The 15253-nt window shown below is 44.8% G+C and overlaps 1 protein-coding gene across 3 annotated transcripts in view; it reads left to right on the forward strand.

The window, feature by feature from the left end:
- The window catches only part of WDR97 (WD repeat domain 97), a 684776-nt gene that overhangs the window by 57898 nt on the left and 611625 nt on the right, over positions 1-15253 (forward strand). For all 3 annotated transcript variants that reach the window (XM_077271608.1, XM_077271609.1, XM_077271610.1), the window contains exons 6-8: positions 7441-8074; positions 9089-9237; positions 9877-10113. In XM_077271608.1, the coding sequence (XP_077127723.1) occupies positions 7441-8074; positions 9089-9237; positions 9877-10113 (1020 nt within the window). The remainder of the gene's footprint in view (positions 1-7440; positions 8075-9088; positions 9238-9876; positions 10114-15253) is intronic.

Below are 15253 nucleotides of genomic sequence, written 5' to 3' on the forward strand. Positions count from 1 at the left end.
ACTGACCATATATAGACCCTCCTATTCACCCACTGACCATATATAGACCCTCTTATTCACCCACTGACCATAAATAGACCCTCCTATTCACCCACTGACCATATATAGACCCTCCTATTCACCCACTGACCATAAATAGACCCTCCTATTCACCCACTGACCATATATAGACCCTCCTATTCACCCACTGATAATAAATAGACCCTCCTATTCACCCACTGACCATATATAGACCCTCCTATTCACCCACTGACCATATATAGACCCTCCTATTCACCCACTGACCATATATAGACCCTCCTATTCACCCACTGATAATAAATAGACCCTCCTATTCACCCACTGACCATAAATAGACCCTCCTATTCACCCACTGACCATATATAGACCCTCCTATTCACCCACTGACCATAAATAGACACTCCTATTCACCCACTGACCATAAATAGACCCTCCTATTCACCCACTGACCATAAATAGACCCTCCTATTCACCCACTGACCATATATAGACCCTCCTATTCACCCACTGACCATATATAGACACTCCTATTCACCCACTGACCATAAATAGACCCTCCTATTCACCCACTGACCATATATAGACCCTCCTATTCACCCACTGATAATAAATAGACCCTCCTATTCACCCACTGACCACAAATAGACCCTCCTATTCACCCACTGACCATAAATAGACCCTCCTATTCACCCACTGACCATATATAGACCCTCCTATTCACCCACTGACCATATATAGACCCTCCTATTCACCCACTGACCATATATAGACCCTCCTATTCACCCACTGACCATATATAGACCCTCCTATTCACCCACTGATAATAAATAGACCCTCCTATTCACCCACTGACCATATATATACCCTCCTATTCACCTACTGACCATAAATGGACCCTCCTATTCACCCACTGACCATATATAGACCCTCCTATTCACCCACTGACCATATATAGACCCTCCTATTCACCCACTGACCATATATAGACCCTCCTATTCACCCACTGACCATATATAGACCCTCCTATTCACCCACTGACCATAAATAGACCCTCCTATTCACCCACTGACCATATATAGACCCTCCTATTCACCCACTGACCATATATAGACCCTCCTATTCACCCACTGACCATATATAGACCCTCCTATTCACCCACTGACCATAAATAGACCCTCCTATTCACCCACTGACCATAAATAGACCCTCCTATTCACCCACTGACCATAAATAGACCCTCCTATTCACCCACTGACCATATATAGACCCTCCTATTCACCCACTGACCATAAATAGACCCTCCTATTCACCCACTGACCATAAATAGACCCTCCTATTCACCCACTGACCATAAATAGACCCTCCTATTCACCCACTGACCATAAATAGACCCTCCTATTCACCCACTGACCATATATAGACCCTCCTATTCACCCACTGATAATAAATAGACCCTCCTTTTCACCCACTGACCATATATAGACCCTCCTATTTACCCACTGATAATAAATAGACCCTCCTATTCACCCACTGACTATAAATAGACCCTCCTATTCACCCACTGACCATATATAGACCCTCCTATTCACCCACTGACCATATATAGACCCTCCTATTCACCCACTGACCATATATAGACCCTCCTATTCACCCACTGATAATAAATAGACCCTCCTTTTCACCCACTGACCATATATAGACCCTCCTATTTACCCACTGATAATAAATAGACCCTCCTATTCACCCACTGACCATAAATAGACCCTCCTATTCACCCACTGACCATATATAGACCCTCCTATTCACCCACTGACCATATATAGACCCTCCTATTCACCCACTGACCATATATAGACCCTCCTATTCACCCACTGACCATAAATAGACCCTCCTATTCACCCACTGACCATATATAGACCCTCCTATTCACCCACTGATAATAAATAGACCCTCCTATTCACCCACTGACCATATATAGACCCTCCTATTCACCCACTGACCATAAATAGACCCTCCTATTCACCCACTGACCATATATAGACCCTCCTATTCACCCACTGATAATAAATAGACCCTCCTATTCACCCACTGACCATAAATAGACCCTCCTATTCACCCACAGACCATAAATAGACTCTCCTTTTCACCCACTGACCATATATAGACCCTCCTATTTACCCACTGATAATAAATAGACCCTCCTATTCACCCACTGACCATATATAGACCCTCCTATTCACCCACTGACCATATATAGATCCTCCTATTCACCCACTGACCATATATAGACCCTCCTATTCACCCACTGACCATAAATAGACCCTCCTATTCACCCACTGACCATAAATAGACACTCCTATTCACCCACTGACCATATATAGACCCTCCTATTCACCCACTGACCATATATAGACCCTCCTATTCACCCACTGACCATAAATAGACCCTCCTATTCACCCACTGACCATATACAGACCCTCCTATTCACCCACTGACCATAAATAGACCCTCCTATTCACCCACTGACCATATATAGATCCTCCTATTCACCCACTGACCATAAATAGACCCTCCTATTCACCCACTGACCATATATAGACCCTCCTATTCACCCACTGACTAAAAATAGACCCTCCTATTTACCCACTGACCCTATATAGACCCACCTATTCACCCACTGACCATATATAGACCCTCCTATTCACCCACTGACCATATATAGACACTCCTATTCACCCACTGACCATAAATAGACACTCCTATTCACCCACTGACCATAAATAGACCCTCCTATTCACCCACTGACCATAAATAGACCCTCCTATTCACCCACTGACCATAAATAGACCCTCCTATTCACCCACTGACCATATATAGACCCTCCTATTCACCCACTGACCATAAATAGACCCTCCTATTCACCCACTGACCATAAATAGACTCTCCTTTTCACCCACTGACCATATATAGACCCACCTATTCACCCACTGACCATAAATAGACCCTCCTATTCACCCACTGACCATAAATAGACCCTCCTATTCACCCACTGACCATAAATAGACCCTCCTATTCACCCACTGACCATATATAGACCCTCCTATTCACCCACTGACCATATATAGACCCTCCTATTCATCCACTGACCATAAATAGACCCTCCTATTCACCCACTGACCATATATAGACCCTCCTATTCACCCACTGACCATAAATAGACCCACCTATTCACCCACTGACTATAAATAGACCCTCCTATTCACCCACTGACCATAAATAGACCCTCCTATTCACGCACTGATAATAAATAGACCCTCCTATTCACCCACTGACCATAAATAGACCCTCCTATTCACCCACTGACCATATATAGACCCTCCTATTCACCCACTGACCATAAATAGACCCTCCTATTCACCCACTGACCATATATAGACCCTCCTATTCACCCACTGACCATATATAGACCCTCCTATTCACCCACTGACCATATATAGACCCTCCTATTCACCCACTGACCATAAATAGACCCTCCTATTCACCCACTGACCATATATAGACCCTCCTATTCACCCACTGACCATATATAGACCCTCCTATTCACCCACTGACCATATATAGACCCTCCTATTCACCCACTGACCATAAATAGACCCTCCTATTCACCCACTGATAATAAATAGACCCTCCTATTCACCCACTGACCATATATAGACCCTCCTATTCACCCACTGACCATATATAGACCCTCCTATTCACCTACTGACCATAAATAGACCCTCCTATTCACCCACTGACCATATATAGACCCTTCTATTCACCCACTGACTATAAATAGACACTCCAATATATCCACAGACTATAAATAGTTTCTCCTATTTACCAATGTCATGCCGCTGCCGCTCCCCGCGCCCCTTCATACTCACCTGTCTTTGGCGTTCCGGCGCGCCTCCTCAGCTGCAGCGTCCTCTCCTCAGCGCTCACTTCCGGCTTCTGCTGCTCTTCGGGTGCGCGCACACGCCAGGTTCAGTTCTGCGCACGCGCACTTCTAACTCCCTTCTGCCGCTTCCTTCCTGTCCTCTCTATTACCTTGGAGGACTCCCACCAGGAAGTATTGCGCAGCGCTGCTATTTGAACCGGCCCCTTCCTCTCCCCTGTGCCTGATGATCATTTGTGTTTGCAAGTGCTCTTGGCCGCACATTTATCCTGTGCATACCCTGCTTCCTGACTTGGTTCTCTTCTTGCTCTCCTAGATCCAGTCCTGTGTCTCCTTCGTCCCCGCCGGTCCTGTGTCTCAGCAGTACCCTTCAGTCCTGTGTCTCAGCAGTACCCGTCAGTCCTGTGTCTCAGCAGTACCCGTCAGTCCTGTGTCTCAGCAGTACCCGCCAGTCCTGTGTCTCAGCAGTACCCGCCAGTCCTGTGTCTCAGCAGTACCCGTCAGTCCTGTGTCTCAGCAGTACCCGCCAGTCCTGTGTCTCAGCAGTACCCGCCAGTCCTGTGTCTCAGCAGTACCCGCCAGTCCTGTGTCTCAGCAGTACCCGTCAGTCCTGTGTCTCAGCAGTACCCGTCAGTCCTGTGTCTCAGCAGTACCCGTCAGTCCTGTGTCTCAGCAGTACCCGTCAGTCCTGTGTCTCAGCAGTACCCGTCAGTCCTGTGTCTCAGCAGTACCCGTCAGTCCTGTGTCTCAGCAGTACCCGTCAGTCCTGTGTCTCAGCAGTACCCGTCAGTCCTGTGTCTCAGCAGTACCCGTCAGTCCTGTGTCTCAGCAGTACCCGTCAGTCCTGTGTCTCAGCAGTACCCGTCAGTCCTGTGTCTCAGCAGTACCCGTCAGTCCTGTGTCTCAGCAGTACCCGTCAGTCCTGTGTCTCAGCAGTACCCGTCAGTCCTGTGTCTCAGCAGTACCCGTCAGTCCTGTGTCTCAGCAGTACCCGTCAGTCCTGTGTCTCAGCAGTACCCGTCAGTCCTGTGTCTCAGCAGTACCCGTCAGTCCTGTGTCTCAGCAGTACCCGTCAGTCCTGTGTCTCAGCAGTACCCGTCAGTCCTGTGTCTCAGCAGTACCCGCCAGTCCTGTGTCTCAGCAGTACCCGCCAGTCCTGTGTCTCAGCAGTACCCGCCAGTCCTGTGTCTCAGCAGTACCCGCCAGTCCTGTGTCTCAGCAGTACCCGCCAGTCCTGTGTCTCAGCAGTACCCGCCAGTCCTGTGTCTTTTCCGTTCCCGCCTGTCTTTTGTCTCTTCCCTACCTTGCCAGTCCTGTGTCTCTTGCTCACCGGCTTTCCCAGGGTCTCCGTGAGTCACTCTATTCCACCCTGGTCTCCCAGCTGCCGAGTTGATAGTCCCCCATGGGCCTGCCCCTAATTCTCCCTGTATAGGGGGCGGTCCATCTGGTCAGCTCGCCCGTGGGCGGTTCGTCGTTATGGTCTATTGGGTCCACTTTTTAGTTTTTCTCCCTTGAGTCATCACAACCAACAGACCGTAGAAACTCTTATTTACCCACTGACCATAAATAGACCCTCCTATTTACCCACTGACTATAAACAGATCCCCCTATTCACCCACTGACCATATATAGACCCTCCTATTCACCCACTGACCATATATAGACACATCTATTCACCCACTGACCATAAATAGACCCTCCGGTTTACCCCCTGACCATAAATAGACCCTCCTATTTACCCCCTGACCATAAATAGACTCTCCTGTTTACCCTCTGACCATAAATAGACTCTCCTGTTTACCCCCTGACCATAAATAGACCCTCCTGTTTACCCTCTGACCATAAATAGACCCTCCTATTCACCCACTGACCATAAATAGACCCTCCTATTCACCCACTGACCATAAATAGACCCTCCTATTCACCCCCTGACCATAAATAGACCCTCCTATTCACCCACTGACCATAAATAGACCCTCCTATTCACCCACTGACCATAAATAGACCCTCCTATTCACCCCCTGACCATAAATAAACCCTCCTATTCACCCCCTGACCATAAATAGACCCTCCTATTCACCCACTGACCATAAATAGACCCTCCTATTCACCCACTGACCATAAATAGACCCTCCTATTCACCCACTGACCATAAATAGACCCTCCTATTCACCCACTGACCATATATAGACCCTCCTATTCACCCACTGACCATAAATAGACCCTCCTATTCACCCACTGACCATAAATAGACCCTCCTATTCACCCACTGACCATATATAGACCCTCCTATTCACCTACTGACCATAAATAGACCCTCCTGTTTACCCCCTGACCATATATAGACCCTCCTATTCACCCACTGACCATAAATAGACCCTCCTGTTTACCCACTGACCATAAATAGACCCTCCTATTCACCTACTGACCATAAATAGACCCTCATATTCACCCACCGACCATAAATAGACCCTCATATTCACCCACCGACCATAAATAGACCCTCCTGTTTACCCACTGACCATAAATAGACCCTCTTATTCACCCACTGACCATATATAGACCCTCCTATTCACCCACTGACCATAAATAGACCCTCCTATTCACCCACTGACCATAAATAGACCCTCCTATTCACCCACTGACCATAAATAGACCCTCCTATTCACCCACTGACCATAAATAGACCCTCATATTCACCCACTGACCATATATAGACCCTCCTATTCACCCACTGACCATATATAGACCCTCCTATTCACCCACTGACCATAAATAGACCCTCCTATTCACCCACTGACCATAAATAGATCCTCCTATTCACCCACTGACCATAAATAGACCCTCCTATTCACGCACTGACCATAAATAGACCCTCCTATTCACCCACTGACCATAAATAGACTCTCCTGTTTACCCACTGACCATAAATAGACCCTCCTGTTTACCCCCTGACCATAAATAGACCCTCCTATTCACCCCTGACCATAAATACACACTCCTATTGACAAACTGACCATAAATAGACCCTCCTATTCACCCACTGACCATAAATAGACCCTCCTATTCACCCCTGACCATAAATAGACCCTCCTATTCACGCACTGACCATAAATAGACCCTCCTACTTACCCACTGACCAGAAATAAACATTACCACTTACCCACTGAATTTGTGGAGTAATTTAGTAGAAATTTGCTTTAGTTCCTTGATGGCGATCCACAGTACCCCCTTCTTCAAATTTTTATTGAGGACTTTATTATAAGCAGTGGTTACTTGTTCAGTAATACCTTCAGATGGGGTTTAGGAGACAGCTTCCTGGCTGCCGTGCCAGATGTTGAGAGTGTGTCCTCATGCAATTCTCTGTCTGATACTTGCCTTCTCGTGTCTTGTTGCTTCTTATAGTGCAATCTCCCCGTGGTGCAGTCACATAATTACCCCCACTACTTAGTGTCCATTTTCTTCTCCTGCGTTACTGACAGGTCCTGTCACCGTGCTGTCACTCATCTCTTCTGGGACAGTCCTGGTCTCTGGGTCCAAGGATGCTTCTCTTCGCACATGGGACCTCACCACACAGGAGCAGATGGAGGAGCAGCGAATGTCAGGTCCTGTATTGGGACTGGTTGCTTTCTTCAGCAATGAGGACCATATTGTAACCCATGGTCGCAATGAACTGCATGTCTGGCAGCTCCAGCACTTGTACCAACTGCACTGCTCTCTGGGAACACCGGTGACCACAGTTATTGTCAGTGAAGCTCTCGCTCCCTCCAGAACCCTGTGTGTCTGCGCTGATGGTACCGTGCGGCTCCTCTGTACATCAACTGGGCGGCTGATGACAATGCTGGATGTAGGGGAGCGACTGCTGGCTGCAGAATTCTGTCCACTCCAGGAGATGGTCTGTGCACTACTTGAAGATGGACACCTACTGAAGGCCAGTGTCCTGACCAATCCCATGCGTGTGGTTAGTAGGATGAAGGTCAGCGGTTCAAAGAGTAATTCCTGCTGCTTCTGCCTGTTCTCTTACATAGCAGATAAGAAAGCAGCAGAGACTGATAACACAGCAGCAGGTACACTGCAGCGAGAAGGTTTTAAAGAAAAGGACATTACAAGACACAGGTAATATCAGGTTTCTGGGACTAATGGGATGTGAGACACCAAAATGGTCCAATGACCAGAATATGTGGAGCAATAAGATGACTGGAAACACAAACTGATAGCATTTACGGTATGGTTGGATGACTGAGACAATGGGGTGAGTGATTAGATTTCGGGATGATGGAACAGTTGAGATCATGAATTCTTGATATTAATTGGTGATGGAGTGATATTATGCAATGATTGACTGAGATGATGGAGTGACAAGGGCGATGGATTGATTGGGATGACTGGAAAGACAGACTGATTTCATGATGACATGACTCGTGATCGGTAGCTTGAGATAATTTATGAGATGTTGGATGATCGAGAGAATGGAATTATTGGATGATGGATGGATTTCAAAGGCAGACTAATGACATGGCCAATATGATCGAAAGACTGAGGTGATGGTATAACTGATCTCAGAAAATGATTGGGATCATGGGATGACTGAGAGGATGGCATTATTGAGATGATGGCATGGCTGGGATCATGCGCATGACAGTTCTAGGAAAATGATTTCTCGATTGAATTTGTTGGACAAGTGTCTTTTTTTCAGCCATACTAATCAGATGACTATATTGAGATGGTGAAAGGATTGAGTTGATGGTTTGCCTGAGGAGATGGAATGATTGAGATGATGGTGATTGAGATGATTGCATGAGAGGATGGAACGATTGGATGATGAATGACTGGAAAGATAGATTAATGTCACAATTGCATGACTGGTATGATCGGCAAAATGGAGCTTATGGCATAGCTCATCTAGATGGGCATCATTCATTGACAGCGAGAATGAATGACTGCATGCTAGGCTGTTGCTCTGTGGTTCCCTTCCGGTGTATCCTGAATCTGTTAATTCTTCTTTTCCATTCTTACTGATCTAATCGCCATTGTCTGACGATCCTGTTCTACATACTGAGTACTGTCAGGGGAAGGAGCAATAGGACCTACTGTTCTTACCATCTTGATTCATCATCTTCTGTCTTCCAGGTTCTTCTGTATAATTGGATCAGATAATGGCCACCTCCGAGTGTATAACTTGCATTCAGACCAACTGCAGTGTGATACCGAGGCTCATAGTCCTGGCCGAGTCACCGGTCTGATGTCCATCCCAGAGAACCAGTACATCATATCAGCTGGTGAGCGGCCCATATCTCGGCACCTTACGTTCCATTGCTGATAACTCCTATTCTGGAGGAGGTTACTCCTTCCTGCTGGGATTTGTAGGTTAGTTCTTAGGTATTTGCTCTGAGACTGTGCCGATGTCTGGTTTCTGAACCTGGCAGTATTAACATGTAGAATATTGGGTACATCACCAATAATTGTATAAGTATTGATCCACACCCAGAAGTAAAGAGTGAGGCTGAGCGTCGGACAGGCAGCAATGAATATGAGGCCTTGCTGACTGACAGAAATGTACGTGGCGACCTGGGATATCATGCTAAGTAGACCTGTGTTTCAGCCTACCAGAAGCATTATGGCAGTGATGGTACTTCTAGACTCTCATCTATTATGACCTTCACAAGGCGGTTATACTGGGCAGAAAACCATCAACCAAGAGATAGGAGAGGATGAAGGTAGCAGATAGCACCAGTGTTGTTCAGTCTGGCTTCATGGCCTCCACTATGCACACACATTGTAAACTGACATCAGATGTAATACCGGGGTGTACTACCTTATTTACACCCATGATGACAGTGCTCCCTGGACATCAATATTTTGTGCTGTACAATGATTCATGGGATTATTAATAACTACTTTTTGGCCTTCCTTCATAGGGTCAGATCTCACAGTTAAAGTCTGGCAACTCTACCCATACAGTGAGGAGAGCCTAGGTCTGTGCATGAGCTTCTACTGCGCTCAGCCGATAGCACGCATGTGCTGCCTCCATTCTCAGCTCTTTGTTGCCTTTGATGACGACTCTAGCGCAACTTACACACTTGTGCAATACTGTCTGGAGACCGGGATACGGAGTGACCATTCGTCCAGCCATGACCATCAGGACCAGATAACAGGTGACTGTACTTCTTGTCTGCATGTTAGAGCTCGCTCGCACTGGCATATAGAATCCTAGAATGAGTTGGAAAGGACCTCCAGGGTCCAACCCCCTGCTCAATGCAAGAGTCACTAACCCATCTCAGACAGATGTCTGTCCAGCCTTTGTGTGAAGACTTCCATTGAAGGAGAACTCTCCACCTTTTGTGGCAGCCTGTTCCACTCATTGATTACCCTCACTATCAAAAAGTTTTTTCTAATATCTAATCTGTATCTTCTTCCTTTCAGTTTCATTCCATTGCTTCTCATGTTTCCTTGTGCAAATGAGAATAATAATGATCCCTGTACACTGTGACAGTCCTTCAGATATTTGTATACGGCTAATAAGTCTAATAAGTCTCCTCTTAGCCTTGTTTTTTTACAAGCTAAACATTCCCAGATCCTTTAACTGTTCCTCGTAGGACATACTTTGCAGTCCACTCACCATCCTGGTAGCTCTTCTCTGAACTTGCTCCAGTTTTTCAATGTCTTTTGTAAAATGTGGTGCCCAGACTGGACACAGTATTCCAGATGAGGCCTGACCAAGGAGGCTTAGAGGGGGAGAATTACTTCACATGATCTAGCCTCTATGCTTCTCTTCATACATCCCAGAACTGTGTTTTCCCTTTTCCTTCTGCATCACATTGTTGACTCATGTGCAGTCTGTGATTTATTTGTATACCCAGGTCTTTTTTTCACACGTGCTGTTGCTTAGTTCCATTTCTCCCATTCTGTAGATGTAATTTTCGTTTTTCTTGCCCAGATGTACAATCTTGCATTTCTCCCTGGTAAATACCATTCTATTAGTCACTACCCATTGTTCAAGCTTATCGATATCCTTCTGAATCCTTTTTCTGTCGTCTTGTCTAGTGTTAGCTATCCCTCATAGCTTTAGTGTAATCTGCAAATTTGATAAGTTTATCTTCAGTTCCCTTATCTCGGGTGGGGAACCTCAAGCCCCAGGGCCATTTACGGCCCTCAATGACCTTTTATCAGGCCCCCGAGCAGATTCTCAGTGACCGCATTCTTGGGCAGGGAGCTGTATTTTGATTACAACCAGCTTATTAATTTCTTCTTGCTCTGTTAGCACACACACACAGTATTCACTACTGAACACTGAAGGGCATGCAATGAAAGATTAAGTCCTGAAACCAGTGACAGTCAGGATGTATTTTGTGGGTAGAGTTTGTACGGCCTCTGAAGGATGGTATAAATATCCAAATGGCCCTTGGCAGAAAAAAGATTCCCCACCCGTGCCTTATCTACTTCATTTATAAAAATGTTTAACAACACTGGGGTCAGGACAGAGCCTTGTGGTCTGCACTTGTAACACTGGGGTCAGGACAGAACCTGTGGACCCCACTTGAAGCACTCTTCCAATTGGATGTGCAACCATTTATTACCACTCTGAGTACGCTGACAGAGCCAGTTATGAATCCAACTAACCGTAGCCTTGTCAATCCCATACTTGGTCATTTTTTCCATAGGGGTATTATGAGATACTTTATCAGATGCTTTACTGAAGTCAAGATATACTATATCTACCGCATTTCCCTGATCCACCCAGTCAGCGATTCCATCATAGAAGGAAATTAGATTAGTCTGACATGACTTGTTTGCTACAAACCGAGTCTGGCTGTGGTTAATTCCTGTATTCTTTAATTGCTGTATTCTTTTTTCAATTCAATTTTTTATATATTTTACTAGATGGTGGCCCCATTCTAACGTATCGGGTATTCTAGAATATGCATGTCCACGTAGTATATTGCACAGTCCACGTAGTATAATGCACAGCCCACGTATTATATTGCCCAGCCACGTAGTATATTGCCCAGCCACGTAGTATATTGCCCAGTGACGTAGTATATTGCCCAGTGACGTAGTATATTGCCCAGTAACATAGTATATTGCCCAGTGACGTAGTATACAGCACAGAGCCACGTAGTATATTGGCCAGTCACGTAGCATATTGCCCAGCTACGTAGTATATTGCCCAGCCATGTAGTATATTGCACAGAGCCACGTAGCATATTGGCCAGTCACGTAGTATATTGCCCAGCCACGTATGTATATTGCCCAGCCACGCAGTATATTGCCCAGCCACGTATATTGCACAGTAACGTAGTATACAGCACAGAGCCACGTAGTATATTGCCCAGTTACTGTTAAATATGCTTAATTCGCACATTTATTTAATCAAGACTATTCACCAGGTGCATTACTCTTAAAGAAAAAATGTCATGATAAACTCATAAAAAAAGGTAGTGGTTTATTGAATTGTCCACAGAAAAACCACATTGCAATAAAACATAAAAATCGATGAAATAGTTACGAACAGATTGTCCATGTGTAGATATCAGCACTTGATACTCATCTTTCCCAAAGTTTGAATGGTAAAAGCCGTCTGTCTGTGTGAAATCTGAAGGTCATCATGGCTACCAGCTGTTGCTTTCTTGTCTGATGTCCATGGAAAATGATGATGAAGGCAGGAGGTGACAGCCCCCACGTGACAAAAAGCCCCACACCCTCCTAAGAGATGTGTATATATGTTTTCTACAGACCACGTGTTCCCTGTATATGGTGTTGACTTATGCTCTGAGCTTCATACACAGAAATAGCCCTTTGTACTGTCAGCAAGAAGCAATGTGCTCAGTACTGAATTGAGATTAAGAATAATTCAATTAATTTATATTTAACCCCTTCACCCCCAAGGGTGGTTTGCACGTTAATGACCGGGCCAATTTTTACAATTCTGACCACTGTCCCTTTATGAGGCTATAACTCTGGAACGCTTTGACGGATCTTGGCGATTCTGACATTGTTTTCTCGTGACATATTGTACTTCATGTTAAAGGTAAAATTTATTCGATATAACTTGCGTTTATTTGTGAAAAAAATGGAAATTTGGCGAAAATTTTGAAAATTTTGCAATTTTCCAACTTTGAATTTTTGTGCCCTTAAATCACAGACATATGTCACGCAAAATACTTAATAAGTAACATTTCCCACATGTCTACTTTACATCAGTACAATTTTGGAACCAAAATTTTTTTTTGTGACGGAGTTATAAGGGTTAAAAGTTGACCAGCAATTTCTCATTTTTACAACACCATTTTTTTTTAGGGACCACATCTCATTTGAAGTCATTTTGAGGGGTCTATATGATAGAAAATACTCAAGTGTGACACCATTCTAAAAACTGCACCCCTCAAGGTGCTCAAAACCACATTCAAGAAGTTTATTAACCCTTCAGGTGTTTCACAGGAATTTTTGGAATGTTTAAATAAAAATGAACATTTAACTTTTTTTCACACAAAATTTATTTCAGCTCCAATTTGTTTTATTTTACCAAGGGTAACAGGAGAAAATGGACCCCCAAAGTTGTTGTACAATTTGTCCTGAGTACGATGATACCCCATATGTGGGTGTAAACCATTGTTTAGGCGCATGGCAGAGCTTGGAAGGGAAGGAGCGCCATTTGACTTTTCAATGCAAAATTGACTGGAATTGAGATGGGACGCCATGTTGCGTTTGGAGAGCCCCTGATGTGCCTAAACATTGAAACCCCCAACAAGTAACACCATTTTGGAAAGTAGACCCCCTAAGGAACTTATCTAGATGTGTGGTGAGCACTTTGACCCACCAAGTGCTTCACAGAAGTTTATAATGCAGAGCCGTAAAAATAAAAAATCATATTTTTTCACAAAAATGATCTTTTCGCCACCAATTTTTTATTTTCCCAAGGGTAAGAGAAGAAATTGGACCCCAAAAAATGTTGTGCAATTTGTCCTGAGTACGCTGATACCCCATATGTGGGTGTAAACCATTGTTTGGGCGCATGGCAGAGCTTGGAAGGGAAGGAGCGCCATTTGACTTTTCAATGCAAAATTGACTGGAATTGAGATGGGACGCCATGTTGCGTTTGGAGAGCCCCTGATGTGCCTAAACATTGAAACTCCCTACAAGTGACACCATTTTGGAAAGTAGACCCCCTAAGGAACTTATCTAGATGTGTTTTGAGAGCTTTGAACCCCCAAGTGTTTCACTACAGTTTATAACGCAGAGCCGTGAAAATATATATTTTTTTTTTTCTCAAAAATGATTTTTTAGCCCCCAGCTTTGTATTTTTACAAGGGTAACAGAATAAATTGGACCCCAAAATTTGTTTTCCAATTTGTCCTGAGTACGCTGATACCCCATATGTGGGGGGGAACCACTGTTTGGGCGCATGACAGAGCTCGGAAGGGAAGGAGCGCCATTTGGAATGCAGACTTAAATGGATTGGTCAGCAGCCGTCACGTTGCATTTGCAGAGCCCCTGATGTACCTAAACAGTACAAACCCCCCACAAGTGACCCCATATTGGAAACTAGACCTCCCAAGGAACTTATCTAGATGTGTTTTGAGAACTTTGAACCCCCAAGTGTTTCACTAAAGTTTATAGCGCAAAGCCGTGAAAATAAAAATTCTTTTTTTTTTTTCACAAAAATGATTTTTTAGCCCCCAGTTTTGTATTTTCACAAGGGTAACAGGATAAATTAGACCCCAAAAGTTGTTGTCCAATTTGTCCTGAGTACGCTGGTACCCCATATGTGGGGGGGAACCACTGTTTGGGCGCATGACAGAGCTCGGAAGGGAAGGAGCGCCATTTGGAATGCAGCCTTAAATGGATTGGTCTGCAGGCGTCACGTTGCATTTGCAGAGCCCCTGATGTACCCAAACAGTACAAACCCCCCACAAGTGACCCCATATTGTAAACTAGACCTCCCAAGGAACTTATCTAGATGTGTTGTGAGAACTTTGAACCCCCAAGTGTTTCACTACAGTTTATAATGCAGAGCCGTGAAAATAAAACATCTTTTTTTTTCCCACAAAAATGATTTTTAGCCCCCCAAATTTTTATTTTCCTAAGGATAACAAGAGAACTTGGACCCCAGAAGTTGTTGTTCAATTTGTCCCGAGTACGCTGATAACACATATGTTGGGGTAAACCCCTTTTTGGGCGCACGGGAGAGCTCGGAAGGGAAGGAGCACTGTTTTACTTTTTCAACGCAGAATTGGCTGGAATTGAGATTGGACGCCATGTCGCGCTTGGAGAGCCCCTGATGTGCCTGGACAGTGG

The sequence above is a fragment of the Ranitomeya variabilis genome, chromosome 6 (assembly GCF_051348905.1).
Source record: "Ranitomeya variabilis isolate aRanVar5 chromosome 6, aRanVar5.hap1, whole genome shotgun sequence".
Classification (NCBI taxonomy): domain Eukaryota; kingdom Metazoa; phylum Chordata; class Amphibia; order Anura; family Dendrobatidae; genus Ranitomeya; species Ranitomeya variabilis.